Source organism: Ostrea edulis, chromosome 4, assembly GCF_947568905.1.
Source record: "Ostrea edulis chromosome 4, xbOstEdul1.1, whole genome shotgun sequence".
Taxonomy (NCBI): domain Eukaryota; kingdom Metazoa; phylum Mollusca; class Bivalvia; order Ostreida; family Ostreidae; genus Ostrea; species Ostrea edulis.
Window position 1 is genome coordinate 4948326 of NC_079167.1, and position 20960 is coordinate 4969285.

A 20960-nucleotide genomic window follows, 5' to 3' on the forward strand; every position below is an offset into this window, starting at 1 on the left:
TAGTGTTGTAAAGCTGCCGGTAAAATAGCGCGGGAAGGTTGAGCACTTACCAGCAAGGACAGCAGACGATTGATTCTTCAATTGGTTTTCGTCTGTTATGGCTGCTGTCCAGTCCATGGACACGTACTTAGGTTTGCTGTCAATAAGAATCTGAAGGAGAGTACCAACATCTGATTAGCTTAATGAGTGGAGACAAATGATGAAGTTTAAAACCACTTTACTGTTGTTCGCCATCCCACACTAACCTTTTCAGTTGTGTGCATCAAAACGTTTGATAAGTGGTGCAGTTACGAAATCTAGGTTCTCAATAGAATTAATCTGGCAGATTTGTTTTTACTTTCGTGGAAAGTGCTGAACAGTTGTTCAATTTTTTTCGACCCCAAAAATTCTCATCTCGTAATTTCGAGTATAAACGGTATTCACTTTTTAAATCAATTCTGGCAGATAATGATGAACTATCAATTAGGCGGACGGGATTTCCGATACAAAACACGCTTAGTTGTATTTTTAAAAACGCTGAATTTCGGGAACAAAAAATCTAACTGACGTGATGGGTAAACGATCACGTTTTTCAAACCTCTCCCTGTAAATTCACAAAACGCAAGAGCGTATCATTTCTAATGGTAATGCCAAATCTTGATAAAAGTCAATACAAAGTTTTCCTAATGGTCATGTTGAATCAATCATGAAAACAGAGAGAGAATGTAGTGGGGAGCGTTACTATGGATAACTTACTTGGAATTCCTCATACAAGAGACGCGGTTTTCGCTGGCACATTTTTCTATAGTACTTCATAAATTCTATTTGTGGTACAGCAGTCTCCCGATATGTAAATGCTTCTAGGAGTGCAAAATGCAACAATCTGTACTGGTCCTAAAAGAGAGATCACAGAAAAATTTTCCCATTTCATATTATTTACGGGAAAAGACTATGCATAATAACAACCTTTATTAGCCCAATAAATGTACATAAATCAAAGCTTTTACAGACAGACAAAATCTCATTTCTTTTCTTAAAAGAGAGCACATCGAATACAGTTTCATAATTTGTCTCTGTACTAATATTGATGGTCATCTGGACTTGAATGACATGGAATTAACACAATTTCTCGATTTTACAGATTTTATTAAAATACCAGTTCTTTTGAGTGTACTGGAAAAATAAATTCACGGAGGAAAATGTTTGTCCAAGCATGATCTCAAGGTAAACTGTGTGAATGTCACAATTCTATAAAGGGGGGGGGGGTCATCTTCATGGTGATTCTGAATCTAGATCAATTTGATTCAATTGAAAATAACAGCCGAGTTTCATCGAAATTCTTGCACAACGCACACTAAATTTTGAAACAACAGCAAGACTGTTTTTGTGGGTAAATGGAGCTCTTATCATATGTAGTTATTTGTCAGATGAATCACAACCTTTTTATCAGTAAATACCAACCGCATTTTGTATCATGGACATCCGACATTCTCGCATTCTTTTAATGTAACCTAGGATTTCAACAAACTGGATTTTTAGTCCGTGTCGATGTAGGGAATCTAACGCTATGAAGGTACCCGTTCGTCCAACTCCAGCACTGTAAAAGATATTACATGGTAAAGAATAACTAAACCAAAGATCTATCTCTTCTATAATCCACAGAGTGCTCCCAAATCAGCTTTTTGAAAATCTGAATACAGTAAACTCAAGCTGTAATTTTCACATAATCTTCCCATAGTTTTAAGCAATACAGATACAATGTACACACAGGAACAAACAAGATGAAAACCTCATTGGTGGACGCAAAAGTTTATCAACACTCAAATGAATACAAGCAATACTTACCTGCAGTGGACCAACATAGGACCTTGACCATACAGGTCACATGACTGAACTTGTTTCAGGAAGTGTACCAGTTCTAGAGTTTCTGGAACACCATGGTCCGGCCAACCTGTGAAATGGTACTGTCGCACCGACCGCACTTCTCTCTATTGCAGTGAAGAATAACAAAGGTCTCCAATTGCTTTTTGACAAATATTCATTAAAAAATGGATGAATTTGTAAAATGTGGTGATCAAAGTTTGTTTTGGTACCTGATAAGAGAGAGTGATTTGGCGTAGACTATAGTTAGCGAAATCTTTGACGGACTGCAGACTGATAACCAGACGTCCATAGGTTGAGGGTTCGTCATTCTCCGGCCAGTATTGCTCGCATTTCACCTATATACCAATGAAATACAATTACATACTATGACTTTGCCATTTCATGCTCGGACCGAGTCATTATACCACTGACCTTACCTTGCCATCCTCTATGATATTTGTCAGCATGATAATTTGATTAACGTTCTCCTGCCAAACCAATCTCCACAAATCCACTACAGTGCTGCTCTTGGGACCTAAGGTGAAATATTTTCCACCAACAGTTTTCATTAATCATTAAATATTTATGCTCATTTTGATCAACAATGAAAGAACAAAGTACTAGTACTTGATACAAATTGTTGTAAATTGTTTGGAATCACTTTTCATTATTCTTCGTGGTTGTATCGGTATACATTGAACCTTGCCTAGGAGGAAATCGCGGTTTTAAGGAGGTGAAAATGATTTCTCTCAACTGATAGATATACATGTTTAGTGTTGACAGAAATTACTTGTAAGCAAGTTTTCACCATATACCCGCTATTTTGAAGAATGAATTGTCATGTAATTGGTATGATATACATTCTCGAGGAATTCTACACAAAGTTTTACCTTGCGTTGCTACATATTTCTTTCGCTCATCCATGCTCTGAAATGTAAGAAATTGTTGATACTTCACAAAGTCTCCACTTTTGTTCTATTACTAATTAAAATACTCAACTTTCTACAGAGAAATAAGCTTAAAATCACAATGTACGGAACAATAAAAACAGGACTGCAAAATTTCTCGAGTAGAAACGACTTTCATTCTATATAGAATTTATTTAGTAAAAGGCATTTGATATACCTAATTGGATAAATACATTCTCAAGAAAAAATTATTTTTATATGACACGGAGCAATACTGCCGTAGCAACAAGGTGGTGTTCATTTAAATTTAAACAATATTTTATTATGTATAATACATAAAAGGATTGGACAACAAGCGTTGCCTATATAAGCCCTCTCCATACATTGAAGATGGTGTTCATGTGACATCATATGGCGGAACTTGTCTATGTAAAGAACGTTGATAAGTGCCAATAGACCATCAAATTGCGTTTTACAAGTGAAATTCAGTCATAATCCTTTCAAAATTAAAAATGATTACACGGTGTCTTTACACTATATTGTATATTATATACAACTGCTGTATGATACATACGTCTACGTAGTTTGCATTGATGTAATCTGACCCACATTCATCCTTCATAAACGTCAAAATGACCCTTGAATGGTCATCTACAAAAACAAAATTTTAGTCAGAAAAATGTAAATACAGATGTATCATCGATTTTAGGAATCAAATTGTCCGCTCTAGCTTATGAAAAACTTGCATGGAAACGTAGTCAGAAACCGGTTCTTCGTCTTGTTCTCCTTCTTTTGTCCCTCTATATGAAGGAACCTAGGACAATCTTTAAGTTCCTGGATGAGATCAAAGTGACGTGTCAGTGATATACTTTTCTATACGTAAAGATACTATCGGGTCTTGAAATCACGACGTCATGTAAGCAGATCATTGAAATTAAGTAGCATATACATAAATGTGCTATTTATAATTTCGAAACATTGCGAAATATGTTGAATAAAAGTGTACAGTCTGCAAGTTTGATTAATTTCACAATAATTTGCAAAAGACTGCAAATCACTATCATTGGGTACTAACATCAAACTGTGCCTGGTACTTATCAGGGTTAGCCTCCAGTGTGTGTATGTACTCGTTGAGTTGGTCGATGTGTATACCTCGCTCGATGTCGAGGTTATAGTACACAGCAGAACTAGCACTGATACGGAAGCTTCGATTATCCAGTTCTTCCAAATTACCAAACATCACTGAAAAAAGGTATTCCAACACTCCCATTACCAATAAACAAATATCTGTTTCAAAGCACATATTTTTTTGTTGTAGCTTACACCGACTAACCGTTTGCATACTGTGCATTCATGTTTCGGTCCACGGTTGTAGAATTCTCTTGATTTTTTTCTTTCTTCTTTCTACATTGATAAGCGAAAAGACAAGTTAAGTTTGTTCACATGTAAATCTAGCTTCTTTTAGTATGTACATTATAAGGAAAATACCTGATGAGAATAACTGCCAAGATAAGAAGCAGGACGGCAAAAATGGTGCCACCTGCCGTTCCTCCAACCACAGCCGTCATTGGTGGCATCTGCTCCGATTTCGCCGAAATGCCTGAAATTGAAATTATCTTCATTTTGAATTTTTCAAAATATCTTGTTCCCAATTTTAATTGCTTATCTTCGTAATCATATACATGTAGGTAAAATGAGTTTCATATAGCTCTATATAATATATGGTAATTCTTTAACAAAGATGGTTTAAATACTTATACATTTCGTTTACATTCAATCGAATTATGATGGAAAATAGGAAATGATTGAATTGATGCAACATTTGATTTACATTTTCTACCGATGTAGCCGTCCCGACATCCCTCTGGACAAATTCCGTCTTCCGGATTGCAAGTACTGTTTCTTATACAATGACCACACTCCAACAAACATTGCTTTCCATACATGTTCAAAGGACAAGCTGAAACATTGAGTATTATTGTATTCTGAACATTACAATTTCAGATTTAATTAAATCATCTCGATACATATAAAGCAAGATATTTTCACTTTAATGCTCATCAAAACTACATGTATCATTGCGAAAGTGCGTATCACTTGTATGGCTTTAGTCACAGTTCTTTAACAGAAATTCGCTGCATTTACTTTCTGAGCACTGTATTCCTCTCCATCCCGCTTTACAACCATTTTGGCATTCACCAGTCACGTGATTACATGGTTGACCATCTTTACAGAATCCACAAATATTGATACACTGATCACCAAACATCCCCGGAGTGCATTCTGAAAATGTTTCAATCAGAACCACATTAGATCATACATCACCAATGACGGTTTGTAAACAAGAATTTGATTAAACATCATTTGAAAACAAACGTCTGCGAACGACTCACTTTGATCACAAAATGGCATGTTCTTCCACCCTGGACGACAGTTGTCCAGACACTGGCCCGTCACGTGATGGCATTTTAAGTCACGACAACTGTCACATGGCAACTGACAATTTTCTCCATAGAATCCAATCTCACAAACTGAAAACAAATCGTACATTTGTAAAATAAGCGCAACTTTTCTTGCTCTTTTATACCGATATTTATTCCAACATCTTTTACCTGCATCACATTTTATCCCGGTATATCCCGGCATGCATCCCTGTGAACATGTACCCGTCACGTGGTCACAGGTGGCACCATTTGCACAGTTTCCGCAGCGTTCAAAGCAGCCGTTCCCATAGGTAAACCTGGGGCACACTATTAAGAAAATAGGTGTAAATATACAAATGTATTATTACTAAAAAAAAAAACGAAAATGAAATGTTCGGAATGTGCATTGTGTATCTCTTGAAGCCAATTACAAGTTCTGCTATTTACAGTATTTGGAAGCACATGAAGTAAGCACTAGTTGTACTAATTCAATTAGGATGTAATATTATAATGTATACAATGTACATGTGTTCTACACTTCGTTTAATAAAGGTCTAATATGATAGCCATACTTTGGTCACAACGCTCCGACATGTATCCGGGCTGACATCCTTGTTGACACACCCCCGTTGTTGAATGACAAGGCGCACTTTCTGCACAGTTACCACAAATCTTGTCACAGGCACCACCGTAGGTTCCAATCGGACAAGCTAAAAAAAAAAATATGTCTCTTTGAAATACAAAATGTACATGTACATGTAGTTGGACTTTGGTCGTGACTCATTTTTATAGGAACAAACAAACACCGTCGTTACATCAATTTTTTTTTCTTTTGGTTGGTTGAGCAGGATCATACTGGGATTTAAGTAATAAGCGAATACTGTTTGATATTTACGAGTAAATTACAAAGATTAGTTGTCTGTAAATGAAGCTGATGCCCTCCAAAATTAATGAAACCACTGTATTTGAACTTTGACTTCAACGTATTTTAGTCCTGACATCACTAAAAATCTGAGCACAGACAATAGGGAAAAATACGGACCGCATTTTCTCCAAGAGATCTCTCAACTGTTACAATACCATGCTAATCTCTCAACTGTTACAATACCATGCACATCTCTCAACTGTTACAATACCATGCACAGCATTTAGAATAAAGTGCACCGCCACGGCACATGATACGCCCGTCACATATTGTTAACAGTATAGATTGTACCCATTAAAACATTTTTTTATATCACCTTAATTAAATGTCACAGTGACCTTAAAGTAGGATGCGACACACCTTCTACCCAAGATGCATTAGTTGACAAATTTTGGTGATTCTAGGTCTAATAGTTTTCAAGTTATGAGCCGGACAAGTTTTTGCCATATATGACCATATCTTCTTAATGAAAAGTCACAGTGACCTGGTTTTAATGTGCGACACACCTTCTACCCAAGATGTATCTACAGACAAAGTTTGATGATTCTAGGCCTTGTAGTATTTAAGTTACGGGTCGGACACGAAAAAGCTAACAGACGGACGGACAGACGGATATCTTCTTAATGAAAAGTCACAGTGACCTGGTTTTAATGTGCGACACACCTTCTACCCAAGATGTATCTACAGACAAAGTTTGATGATTCTAGGCCTTGTAGTATTTAAGTTACGGGTCGGACACGAAAAAGCTAACAGACGGACGGACAGACGGACGGACATGAACGCCATACCATAATACGTCCCCTCTTAAGACGGGCGTATAAAAAGCAACACTTTAATTATGGGTATCAACAATTAATTATTGTGCTAGATAGATCAATTACGGTAATCCAAGGAATTTAAACATCATTCCAAATGAATAGATGATACCAACATATGACATATTACACACATTCATTCATTTGATACCAACATCTGACATATTACACACATTCATTCATTTGATACCAACATCTGACATGTTACACACATTCATTCATTTGATACCAACATCTGACATATTACACACATTCATTCATTTGATACCAACATCTGACATGTTACACACATTCATTCATTTGATACCAACATCTGACATATTACACACATTCATTCATTTGATATCAACATCTGACATATTACTCACATTCATTCATTTGATACCAACATCTGACATATTACACACATTCATTCATTTGATACCAACATCTGACATATTACACACATTCATTCATTTGAAGATAATCTGTAATTCATCTATATACACACATTTTAAAATTAATTGAATATTTTGAAGAGAATCATTGCAAGCATAGATTTAATTGAAGATTTCTTCAAATAATTAAGATATTTTTAATTATTGGAGTATGTATTAATTTGGCGCTCCATATCTGATTTCTTCGCTCTAGATAATGTCCTTTGTAATTCTATTAGAAAATGCGCTCTAGCCGCAGTAAAGCTATGAACAACAGAATTTTCTTAATTCAGACCCGCTGCAGCTACTTTGTATCTCTAATTGAATTAGAAAGTGCTCGAATTCGTAAGGGTAAACTTTAAACTTGTATACATGTTTCAGTGATGCTCTCTTTTATAACGGACTTTAACAGAATGAGAGAGAACAACGATTAACTGAATGAAGATATCCCCAAATGAATTAAAGATAGAACTATTACAATAGCAAATATAGTGAAAGCTCTTCAATCATTTAATCATTTTAACGAAATATAATTTAATTAGAGATATCTCCAGCTGAACTAAGATCTCTCTACAACAATATGCGTTTATGAAACACTGATGCCCCCGTGTATGGCACGCCAAATTCACAAAAATGAGCTAAACATACGCCAAATTCACAAAAATGAGCTAAACATAGTTTCACAGTTGATAAACTAGGTTTATCGACTGTAAACTATAGTTTACGGACCGTAAACTATAGTTAACGACGTTAATCTATATTTCACATCTGTAAACCATAGTTAACAAATAATCTATGTTTCACAAGCGTAAACTTTAATTAACAATGAAAACAATCATTAGAGATTGCAAAATATAGTTTATCTGATAAATACGGTTTCACGATTGTAAACAATCTATTGTTTACAAGTCATAGTTTATCTGATAAATATAGTATCACAATTTGTGAAACTAGGATTAACAATTGTGAACTATAGTTAACAAATGTAAATTATAGTTTACAAATGTGAATCTGTATTTATCAGCAAAATCTATTGTTAACGTTTATTTAAAGACAGATAAACTTGGATTAGTGTTTGTAAACTATAGTTTGTAAACTATAGTTTACAACCGTTAAATATAGTTTTACGGATGAAAACTATAGTTAACGAATCGTTAACTATAGTTTACAGTTCGTAAACTATAGTTTACAGTCGATAAACCTAGTTTATCAACTGTGAAACTATGTTTAGCTCATTTTTGTGAATTTGGCGTGCCATACCCTAGCTGCAGAACTGTAGCTCTCTGAAAAAATATTTTGACATAACAGAGAGCTACAGAGCCACCCCTTATAAAAACCTTCGATTTACGGCGCACAAAAAGCTGCGCACGGTTGAGGCCTTATATCGTTGTATTCTTGAGTTACTGTCTCATAAATTTAATATCAAAAAATTCTTAACATATTTTCCTACTATACTTGTGTCTAAACATACCTTCAAATATTCATTAAAGCCCCACACGACCTGAAAACTCCCAGCTTCAAATGATTTCGTTTGTTGACGTAGCCATGTTAGGTAGCCGGTCAAATCGAATCTTGATTAATTTCCATACTTGCACAATAACGTCTAGATGTGAACTAATATCCCCACAAATATTTTAGCTAAATATTTTAAATCATATATCATCCCAGTGCCTTTAAATAATAATTATTCAAATAGCTAAACTCACGACAATGCGGCTTTCATTAGTCTGGTCCGGTCTCCATCCCTGTCACACGAGTGTTAAGGACTTTAGTAGCATTTTCATGAATCAAGAGCTTATTTTACCTTTAGAAAAACTTTATTTTTTAATTTCTATAAATTATTGGTATTGATAATAAATGAAGAGCGAATATATAACATATAACGAATTTTATGAATATATACCAAAAACAACAGGGTACGAACTGACCCGGCTACCTAACATGGCTACGTCAACAAACGAAATCATTTGAAGCTGGGAGTTTTCAGGTCGTGTGGGGCTTTAATGAATATTTGAAGGTATGTTTAGACACAAGTATAGTAGGAAAATATGTTAAGAATTTTTTGATATTAAATTTATGAGACAGTAACTCAAGAATACAACGATATAAGGCCTCAACCGTGCGCAGCTTTTTGTGCGCCGTAAATCGAAGGTTTTTATAAGGGGTGGCTCTGTAGCTCTCTGTTATGTCAAAATATTTTTTCAGAGAGCTACAGTTCTGCAGCTAGCCATACCCGTGAGGCAGCAAAGTAATCATGGTACAAAAAAAGGCCTTGTCACAAGGAATAACACTTCAGAAATACGAGTCCTATCACTAACCATTCAAAAGTTATGGCCGAGGTTGCAATATTCAAAAGTAGGTCAAACTCCAACGTCAAGGTCAGGAGGTAAAAGAGAAAGGTCTTGTCAAAAGGAATACACATGTGAAATATGAAAGTCCTATCACTAACCCTTCAAAAGTTATGGCTAAGGTTAAAGTTTTCAAAAGTAGGTCAAACTCCAACGTCAAGGTCACAAGGTCAAAAATTTTGGTACGGACGAAAAGGTCTTATCGCAAGGAATACAAGAGTGAAATATGAAAGCCCAATCACTAAGCATTCAAAACTTATGACCTAAGGTTAAAGTTTTTGCTGACAAACAAACAGACCGACCAAAATTATATGCCCCTGAATCTCCAATTACGGGGGCATAAAAATTTAAACTTTATTTATCTTACGACGATTTACAAACAATTTCTACAACTTATATTCATGCTTCTCGTCGGTTCGAGTATTTGTGGGAAGGGGTCATTGATGTGGGAGGAAACCGGAGTACCTGGAGGAAGTGGGCGACTCTATTTCAGTGCTACCTCTAAATAGGCCAACATTCTAAAAAGTATAAGGGGCACTGTGTTATTTTAACTGTTAATGAGGAACCTCAGGAAGGTTTTACTGGAGATCAAAGTTTAATAAATAGTAAGAATGTAAATCAAAAACTTATTTTACTTAAACATTTACATGTATTCATTATTTCAATGAAATGTTTTTGAAGGATTCTTTTCAGTGGTTATTTAAAAAGATTAAAATGACGGATTTTATTTTTCAAAACTAAATATTTTGAAAACTTCAATGTATATCTACTATTTGGATAGTTTGGCTTCAATGACATTGTGATCTGAACTGAACGATGTAGTACAGGGTAGTCTTGTTACATTTTCAATTTCACCATGGCTATGACTCAAATTAATATAATGACACAAGTGGATTTTAAGTTTGTGAGAAATAGAATCGGAAGTAACAATTTAGCAATTAATGGATTTTTATTTAGAATGAAATGAACGAGTGGGAACAGACCTACTGGAAATGCTATGTGCGGGACTATCCAGCAACAGTGAACACACCAGACAACCGTATAGCAGGACCTGGGTATGTACATGGACTTTGGTTAGTCAAAGATTCAATTTGAGATGACTTTTTAAAAAAACAGAGAGTGCCATAATTATTTAGTCGACTCTCCGGATACCTCTCCATCGTTATCAACCCGATTAAAAAAATTTTTTTTTAAATTATTTTAATCTACTAGTACATGCATACATTCTATGCTATTTCCAAGATAGCATTGCTTTTACACGAGCATGCATTGTTTAAAAAACTTTCTGTACTTACAGTAATTGCAGTGCGGTCCATACCAATTGTTGTGACAACCCTCCTTACAAATTCCAGATGATTTTTCGCAGTCTTTGAGACCAAGACAATGTCCACAGTCCAACTGGCAGCCGTCTCCATACTTATATTTTTCACATTCTAAAAAATACAGATTATCGTATACTAGTATACAGAGTTCTTGAGGTTTTCGTTGATGGTGTTCTTTGAAAGCATTTATTTATTTAATAACTGTAGATTTACTTTTTTTACAAGTGGCTCCTTCCCAGCCTGCTTCGCACTTTTCATCCGGACATTTGCCGGACACTGCGTCACATGACTGACCATTCAGACAGTATCCACAGAAATTGGCACAGTTCTCGCCAAATAGACCTGCCGGGCAATCTACAAAAAAACCCACCAAATATAAAAGCGCCTTTTAATTTCTTTTTTTTTAATGATAGGAAGAGAGAGAATTATGTGCTAGCATTTTAAAGGAAAACAAAAGCATGAAATGCGCCACAATTCCCATAAAAAGTATGCAGCAACAATTCTATTACCCTGGTCACATTTTGGACCCCTCCGCCCCTCTGAGCAGCCTGCCGGGCAGAGTCCTGTCTCGGGGTCACATGTCTCTCCTTTACAGTTACACTGGTGCTCACAGTTCGCTCCGTATGTCCCAAAGGCACATGCTGCAAAACAAACCCTGGTTATACTACGGTCAAAAATATCTACGTCATGTATACCGCGGTCAAATACAACTGTTGACAATTTCTGTCACTGTTTGAGTAAATAAATTGTGATATCCACATACAAAAGAAATCAGACAATGTAAGATCCGGGTTAAATGATAAGCCATGGTTTACAAATGCGTGTAGAAATTTATGCAAAACCTTAGTTTCATTACTTCAATTGGGAAAATCTTAAGAAACACGAAGTAAGCTATGTGTGGATAAAGAAAATTATAAAAAGTTTGAGCGTGTGCTAAAAAGGCAATACATGTATATAAGGCATGATGGGAATATGCTTGATTTTCTTAGGAAATACAATCCAAAACATTTCTATAAACTTTTTAATAATAAAAAAAGAATAACATAAACATCTTAAGTGGCGATTCTTTAATCAGATCTCTAGTCGAATCACCAGTTGATGATAACTATAATGTTTCTACTGAAAATATATCTGCTGTGTACGAAATTAGTCTGGATGAAATTTCAAATGCCATAAATAAGTTGAAATCAAATAAAAGCTGTGATGAGGATTATATTTTGAATTAAGTATTCATAAAATGTTAATCCGCCTTACTACCTTTGTTACATGATATATTTAACATTTTTAGTGTGGCTATTTTCCTGAGGCATGGTCTTGGGGTTTTACTGTGTCGTTATTTAAAAAGGGAAATAAAATGAAGTTAACAATTACAGAGATATTTCCACTGTAAGTTGTTTTGAAGAATTGTTTACAAGTATTCTCAATAATATGATTCTTACATGGGAAAAGGAATGTAATATTTTAACAGAACGAACAGTGATCAATCGCATAACCCTTATAAAGAATACAAAATTAAGAGTCAACAGAACTAAACTGGAGAAAATTATTTAAATTTGGCATAAAGGGAAAGATGTTTACAATAATTAAAAATCTTTATGACAAAGTAAAATGTTGTGTAAAGTATGGTGGTGTACTTAGCGACTACTTTCAAAAGTCATGTCGGTTTAATGCAAGAGGAAACTCTACCTCCCTTACTGTTCTCATTATATGTTAATTTTATAAGAGATGACCGTCCTAGGTTAGACTTACAGGAAACAAGTTTGTTTTTACATTATATGCAGTTGACATGGTGGGTTTTTTTTTGAAAGTCAGGAGAGTTTACATCATTTGTTGATTGCACTCATTGAATATTCTGTTGCATGGAATTTAAAGGTTAATAAATATACAACAGAGATTTTAGTCTTTAGAAATGGAGGTAAAATACATAGAAAAGACGTGTAGCTATATAGCAATGAGATATTTATATAATGTTGATGAATTTAACTATCTTGGTACTTTGATGAATTATAATGGTAGATTTTCACAACTACAAAAACATGCTGCAGATCAGGGCAGAAAAACTTTATTTTCCGTATGTACCAATCTAAAACTTTATGCTTTTAATGTAGAAACACAATGTTCTGGTTTTTTTATGTCTGTGTAACCAGTGTACTTTTATATGCATCAGAAATTAGGGGTTGGCATAAAGCTAGTGACGTAGACAAGGTTTATGTTATTTTTTGTAGAAAAATTTTAGGTTTAGGATCCATGACAACAACAAATTTTATGTATTGTGAATTAGGAAGATTACAGGTACCTCTTTTTGTTAAAATGAAATTAAGAATTTTTAAATACTAGCTAAAGTTCATTAAAACATAAAATTCAAAGCCTGTTATGAGGATGTGATTTCACAAAATGATAGTTGGATTTTGAATATTAAGGAAGAGTTGTCGATGTTAGGATTGTATTACCTATAGAATAATAAGAACAAAGCAAGGACATGTGGTGTACATGCGCTAAACATCTTTTCTATGGTAACACTTTCTTCTAAAGAGCAGCTTTTTAATATATTGTTGATGAATTTGGCTTGCAGTCATACTTGACAAAAGCAATTGATTTCAAATATAGAAAACAAATAACAAAGTTTAGAATTTCTAACCATAGGTTACAGGAATATTATAAGGCCCCAGAGAGTCTATACGCTTTGTGCTCACAATGATATAGAAGATGAGTTCCATTTATATCAAAATGTCTATATCACTCAGATATCAGAAAAGATGTTCCATTTATATTAAAATGTCTATATCACGCAGATATCAGAAAAGATGTTCCATTTATATTAAAATGTCTATATCACTCAGATATCAGAAAAGTGCACAACTTTTTTTATTATCATAGACCAAGTATGTTTAAATTAATCAATTTACTTAGCACAAAAAGTGTGACAGAATTATGTAATCTAGGGATTTTTTTAGCTACCTAGTAGTGCTACAAATGACTGAATTGATTGAATATTACTGTTAAAGGGACATGGACACGATTTGAGCTGAAAATTTTCAAATTTTAGTGTTTAGAAAGCTTAACCAGAGTATTTCTAATGGTTAGCAAAAATTTGAATGTCAGTTGTTGAGACACATGGGAGATACATCCTTATTACATGTATGTAAACAAAGCTCGTGCCATGTTTTTGTGTACATAGGTTAAATTTACTAGTAAAAGTAAAAGTTTCGTTTAAAGCAGATTTTTTTTTCAATTTATAAGTTAATTCTGAACACAATTAAATGGTTTCTACTGTTTGACTTATCTTATTTTGCTTTAAACATGCAATTTTCTATTCAACAATCTGTATGTAATCAAAACCACGGCACAACGATTGTTTACATGACAGTGAGAGCTGTATCTCACTTGTAACTTAGCAACTAACATTCAAATTTTGGTTGATCATTAGAAATACTTTAGTTAAGCATTGTAAAGAATAAAAATGGAAAAATAAGAAACTTTGAAAATTTTCAGCTGAAACCGTGTCCATGTCCCTTTAATGTGTATTATTTGCAAATTCTACATATGTTTATGTTGTACATATGTACATGATTGTCATCAAACCGATGAACTTGTCGACTTATGGTGAATGAATGAACTTGCGTCATGTATACATGGGTATACCGCTGTTTTTTCAAAAATATCTTATCTACGTCATGTATACCACGGTCGAAAATATCTACATTATGTATACCTTGGTATAGTATCGTGCTCAAAAGTCTTCACACATTGTTTTCCGACATTTTTAAAATTAAAAATCCGATGGTCTCTATATGGTATGGAACTAATTTGGCACAATAATATGACTTTTAAATAATCTATTGAAACAAAGTTTGTATTTCATTTTGATGAGGAGTGTGTGTACAGCTTTCTACGAGAGCACGTATAAACTATTCATAGAAAACGGCTGGTGATCTGATAACGCCATTAAACCGACTTCGCGAAATAAGTTTTATACTGTTGCACTACATTTGTATCTAAAGTTTCATATATATGGGTCACTTGTAGGAAATTCTGTTCTCCAAGAGCTCAATATTTTTGTAAGGTGACGTCAAATATTTCCTTCCCGACATCAATTACAAGAAATGGCGTGAAACTTGTAGTAAATGAAAGGTGAAGATAACGAACAGTAATAAATCTCATAATTTCTATAAGGAATACAAAGAGTTGGGTAAACATGGACCCCTGGATATACCACAGATGGTGGGATCAGGTGCCTAGGAGGAGTAAGCATCCCCTGTCAACCGGTCACACCCTCCATGAGCCCTATGTCTTCATCAGGTAAACGGAGTAATCCGTAGTCAAAATCAGTTTAATTTGGTTTGCCACGCAAGAATTGAAGTTTAGAGAAACATCCCCATGAAATATTTCAGATATTGAAGATTACACAGAATTAAATTAGACCCTTATACTATACATATATTTCTGTGTACAGACATCATCTACTTATGTTAATCCCTCCCTATTTCTGGGCATTTCATCATGGAAAATACATGTATATTTAATTCACACCACCAATTCTTTAGACATTCAATTCAACGGCTCCATTGAAATACACAGATCATTAATCAATTGAAGACAGGTTCTCCCATGATACCCATCGTATTGTGCCTTTCTCCCATTCCTTCGTATGTGATAGGAACTGTAACTCTCAGAAGATTGTTTATATTTCAAAGTAAATATTCAGCATGTCATTAGCTGTATCCGCTGTTCTTGTTAAAATCTAGAGCTTACGTACCATATACTTCTACTTCACATAATTCTAGATTGGCCCAACAGGAATAGTCAGTATGGGGGCATGCAGCAGGGTTGACGATGGGACGTTGGTTAAATACCGTGACGTAGCGGGCTTTGTGAGTACAGTTGTTCAACGTCAGAAGGTCAGGTGGCGTAAAGAACTTGTTGCTCTGCAAAACGTTTAAAAAATGGCATTTTTATATGATCCAGATCTTAATGGATAATGAAATACTGAAGTGAGGGTGGGGCTATTTCTCACCTGTATCTGACTTGTATAACAAAGAGCTCCACTGGTAAACACGGGAGTGTTTGAGACGTATACTCTAACTCCTTTCCGACGACCTTCATTATAAGGTTCTGCAAACAAATTCGTTACATTTTAAGTTATAAAGGCAAAAGACTCGATAATCACTTTCATCAATTATTTTGATAGAATTTTAGTTATCTAGGGTTCATATTACTGACCGTCGTTTCTGAAGTAAATTTTGATCTGCTTGATGTGGTATTCCCTCCCAAGATCCACGTACCACTTGACCCTGAATACATTGGTTGTACTGTAGGCCCGCGTGCAGCGTCCCGTGGAGCCATTCTGTTGACGTACTCCATCCACAGCCAACACAGATGTATTGTGGCCGTTTTGGTGGGTCACTTTGTCCAACGCAACGTTTTCTATTGCAAATAATTTCTTTCCGTCAGCAGACATATTCTAATTTGACTATTTCAAGTACCTTGTTCTCAAAATTGTTCCAACCACTACCAGCTTTTAAGTTCATTGAGTAACTAAGAGATTACTTTCAAAATTGAATTATGTATTCATAAGTCTATCTCATATATCATATCAATCAATCTTTTACATTTCTAGAATACAGTAAAACATGTTTAAACCGATCGTCTTTCAACGTTTTCAGGTAAAAGAATATTTCAATATTCAATACATATTCAAATTCAATATCCAGAGCAAGATTCCAGGATAGTCCATTTGTTACAAAAACAACATTTGTGACAACTTACGTATTTGACAGGTTGGTTTTCCGGTCCAGCCAAACTCGCACCCCTCGAAACATTCCCCGGTAACAGAGTGACAGGCGGCCCCGTACTGACAGTGGCACGCGTATTGACAGAGATAACCAAAAGATCCCATCGGACACGACCCTGGAAAAAAAATTGCAAGACTTAATCAAACTCTTCTGTCAAAATCTACCAAACTTTGTAATGTCCAAACGCATTTATTGAGTGAAAGTTAGGGAAATACGAAACTTTATTTAGCCAAGAAATAATATTATTCGAGAGCAACGTTGGACTATTGCTTATGTATCATTTTTATACCAAAGTGGCAGCTGATACTAGATTATCCATTGATGATTAAATTTCTTCTGCTCCGAACTCAGGTTATGGACAGTAAAATATTAACATTTAACAATGTTTTGTCAGTAATGAAATAAAACCTGTTCTGTTTCAATGTATTTAATTTACTGATGAAAATACTGACCTTTCACCTTCACATAAAAACCTACATGCATGTATTTATAAAAGAGATAGGTTTTTTAAAAAAGTAGGATAAGGGCCTTATTATAAGGCCCCTATTTTGAGAAGTTCGCATGGCCAAAACTGCAGATCATTAATCAGTACACTAAACCGTGTCTATCTCAAAATGAAATTTTTTTTACTGAATTTTGTAAAACTATCTGCAAATGTTTTAATATTGCTAAAACCCATATTTAAAACAGATTTTTCCTATGAAATTAGTAACAAATCTCTACTTGAAAATTCAATGGAAAAACATTGCCTCAAAATTGATCCTCAAAGATAGCTAAATCCTCAAAGATAGCTAAATCCTCAAAGATAGCCAAATCCTCAAAGATAGCCAAATCCTCAAAGATAGCCAAATCCTCAAACGCGTCTTTTCATTGGTGTATTTCATGTATTAATGACCTATTTACATTAATAATAGAAAATTCTATGTAAACGTGTAGCAAAACCCTACTTAATTTGATGCGTCAAAAATCTTGGTTATTCTGTGATGTTTTAATATTGCTAAAACCCATATTTAAAACAGATTTTTCCTATGAAATTAGTCACAAATTTCTACTTGAAAATTCAATGGAAAAACATTGCCCCAAAATTGATCCTCAAAGATAGCTAAATCCTCAAAGATAGCCAAATCCTCAAACGCGTCTTTTCATTGGTGCAATTCATGTATTAATGACCTATTTACATTAATAATAGAAAATTCCATGTAAACGTGTAGCAAAACCCTACTTAATTTGATGCGTCAAAAATCTTGGTTATTCTGTGACTTAACATGTTATCTTATCCAATCGTAAAAGGTCATAGAATTAATAAAAATTCCAAATTTCCTCAATTTTGGCCCAAACATTTGACCATATGAAGCGTATGTTGCTTCAGAACATATAGAGCACACACTTGCCTACTTTCAAATTTTGTACACCCGTATCAGCTGCAACTTTGATATAAATATGGACAAGCGTGTGCTCGATGTTTACCAAAACAAAAGGTAAGTAAAATTTCATCTGAAACCTTGTATTTTCTCACATCTGTGACACTCCTGTGACCTTGGTTATATATATTCATGATGGTTAACATATATTTTTAATCAATCATCATCTTAACTTATCCTGTCCTCTGAAAAAATAAAAATATACGAAGAAATAGTCTACCTTGTTTATATAATGGAGGTTATACCATGAACAAACAACCAAGATATTTATTCCCCAACTGAAACCAATGTAACGACACAAATTGATTGATTCTCCAAAGCCATATGAAGCGAGTCGAATTGCTGACGAGGTCAGTGACTTTGAATAAAAGATGGATGTAGCTCAACAAATGTAAGCACTGCAGAACAAACGGAAAGAGAGAGAGAGGGGGGGGGGGGAGGGGGGCTAATGCACAACCACCCCGAAATTTAAAAAAAAATATCTGGCAGAAGTTTAGTCTTTAATAAAAAATTCCAGATTTGCTATGGATGTATTTTAGTTCATTTTCTTCCTGTCATTTTTGGTTAACAATACAGAAATTAAGTCAGGTAAATGGTAATACAATAAAAGAAAGCTCTACACTACCATTAATTAGTGAATAACATTAATACAATAAAAGAAAGCTCTACACTACCATTAATTAGTGAATAACATTAATACAATAAAAGAAAACTCTACACTACCATTAATTAGTGAATAACATTAATACAATAAAAGAAAACTCTACACTACCATTAATCAGTGAATAACATTTTTTTCTTGGACCTTACTCATCTCTGTGTCACTCCCCTCCGAAATCAGCCACTTTTTGACGGAGACAAATATTTTCTTACCTTGAGCGGCGTGTTGGACCATCCATGAGGTAAAAACGGCCCATACAGTCATATCCATCACGTAATTGGTCATTTTAAAACTTGGCATTCCTTTTATTTAGAATTTCTCCTTTTCTTCATTCTCTCGACTCCCTGGTTGAGGAAGTGTGTATCTATAATAACGTAATAAGATGAGTCGCTTGTTGACCAGCGGCGTAATCGTCATTAGCGCGATGCCCCCAGGGCCCATGTCCTTAGCTACCTATGCAATTCTGATTTTATATGTGTATGTAAAAACTAAACAACATTTTGAGCTGCGATAGGGAACATGATGAACACTAGTAGCTAACTGTTAACAAACTAGTTTCCCCATGAACCAGTGCTGTGCTAACATTGCATGGTTTTCTACTCGTACAATCCAAAGCTGGCAGTCTACAAGGTTCCTTCTTTATTTAAAATGAATATGTCGAGCAATTATAGTAAGGAGCATATGAATATAGATTTATTGATTAAGACTGTGCAAAGTTTAAAGTGAATTTGCGAAGTTGATAAAAAAAAATCGGTAAGTTTCGAAGAAGAAAAAAGATTTAACTCGCTATATGTTGCACATTTACAAGATCGGTTGAAATGAACTATATATACATGCACATACAAATATGACGTATTTCTTGAAAGAAGCTGACTGAGAGAAGAAGAAAAAATATCAGTGTGCCTTGTATGATATCTTCATCAAAGATATTCAGCGGACAATGTTTTCTTAAGTCCAGTCTCGAATTGATAAACCTTGACCTCTTACCTTGTCAACTTAAAATCAATATAAAGCATTTACTCTACATCCTATAGAGTTTTTTTTTGGGGGGGGGGGGTTAGAGGTTTTTGTTTTACGTCCCTTCGAGAACTTTTCACCCATAATCAGACGTTACCAGCTGTAAGTGAAGTACCACACATTTCAAAAGACCTATGCTTAGCGCAGGGTCGTGATAGTGAGGGTTCTTTGACGTACCTACGCCCGCCACCACATGGGTACACCGTTCGAAAGATCCGTGATTCTCACTTCTAAATGTCGAGCGCTTGGCGAAGGAGCTCTCACTTCCTATGTTTATGGCTTAGGTCGCCATGGCACGAGCGGGGCTCGAACTCACATCTCGGTTACAAAACGAACGCTCTACCTCTGAGCTACCGCGCCCGTCTTTAGGATGTACTAGTGTACCAAGTTTGGTGTCTATCAAACCAAAGGTTCTCAAGATATTGATCGGACAAAAATATTCCCATGTCAGAGTATTTTGACTCTTAACCTTTGAATTAGTGTCTAGAAATATTTTACAATGCTTGCAAATTGACACAAGAAAATGTCAAGAGTTCTCAAACCAAAATGAAAGTTTGTTATGACAAAAATGCCAAGAACAGAAATTGAAACCAGATGACAAGGTTCTTGTTCCTGGTCATCCTTCACAGGAAGTGACGTAGCTACATTAAAGCACGAAAAGCACATACAACTACCAATACTTTTTGCACTTTCTTTAATGCATAGTACTGGTCTTTAATTTTTATGTGTGTGTATTTTTATACGTCCGTCTTTAGACGGGACATAAATATGGTATGGTGACCGTGTCCGTCCGTCTGTCTCACTTCGTGTCCGGCTCACAACTTGAATTCAAAGAGACCTAGAATCATCAAACTTTTTCAGCTGTTACATCGGTCGTACTTTTTAAGTGAGGTCACAGTGACCTTTGATTAAGACGATAAGGCCAAATATGGCAAATCCCTGTCCAACTCATAACTGGACAATTATTTGGTCTAGAATTATCAAACTTGGTCAGTTATGCATCTTAGGAAGAAGGTGTGTCGATTGCGCCATAAATCAAGGTCACTGTGACCTAATTAAGATGATATAGT

At 35.0% G+C, this 20960-nt stretch overlaps 1 protein-coding gene across 1 annotated transcript in view; it reads right to left on the bottom strand.

The window, feature by feature from the left end:
• Positions 1–19158, bottom strand: part of LOC125670205 (uncharacterized) — a 22826-nt gene extending 3668 nt beyond the window's left edge. The window contains exons 1-25 of the mRNA XM_056164400.1: positions 19086–19158; positions 16766–16906; positions 16220–16423; positions 16014–16111; positions 15756–15924; positions 11509–11640; positions 11213–11353; positions 10973–11110; positions 5746–5883; positions 5363–5500; positions 5144–5281; positions 4896–5033; positions 4582–4710; positions 4239–4350; positions 4084–4154; positions 3826–3992; positions 3497–3584; positions 3325–3401; positions 2733–2769; positions 2280–2377; positions 2073–2198; positions 1825–1967; positions 1441–1576; positions 736–873; positions 51–150 (exon numbers count right to left, since the gene is read on the bottom strand). Of these exons, the coding sequence (XP_056020375.1) occupies positions 51–150; positions 736–873; positions 1441–1576; positions 1825–1967; positions 2073–2198; positions 2280–2377; positions 2733–2769; positions 3325–3401; positions 3497–3584; positions 3826–3992; positions 4084–4154; positions 4239–4350; positions 4582–4710; positions 4896–5033; positions 5144–5281; positions 5363–5500; positions 5746–5883; positions 10973–11110; positions 11213–11353; positions 11509–11640; positions 15756–15924; positions 16014–16111; positions 16220–16423; positions 16766–16906; positions 19086–19158 (3070 nt within the window). The remainder of the gene's footprint in view (positions 1–50; positions 151–735; positions 874–1440; positions 1577–1824; positions 1968–2072; positions 2199–2279; positions 2378–2732; positions 2770–3324; positions 3402–3496; positions 3585–3825; positions 3993–4083; positions 4155–4238; positions 4351–4581; positions 4711–4895; positions 5034–5143; positions 5282–5362; positions 5501–5745; positions 5884–10972; positions 11111–11212; positions 11354–11508; positions 11641–15755; positions 15925–16013; positions 16112–16219; positions 16424–16765; positions 16907–19085) is intronic.
• Between the last annotated feature and the right edge of the window lie 1802 nt (positions 19159–20960).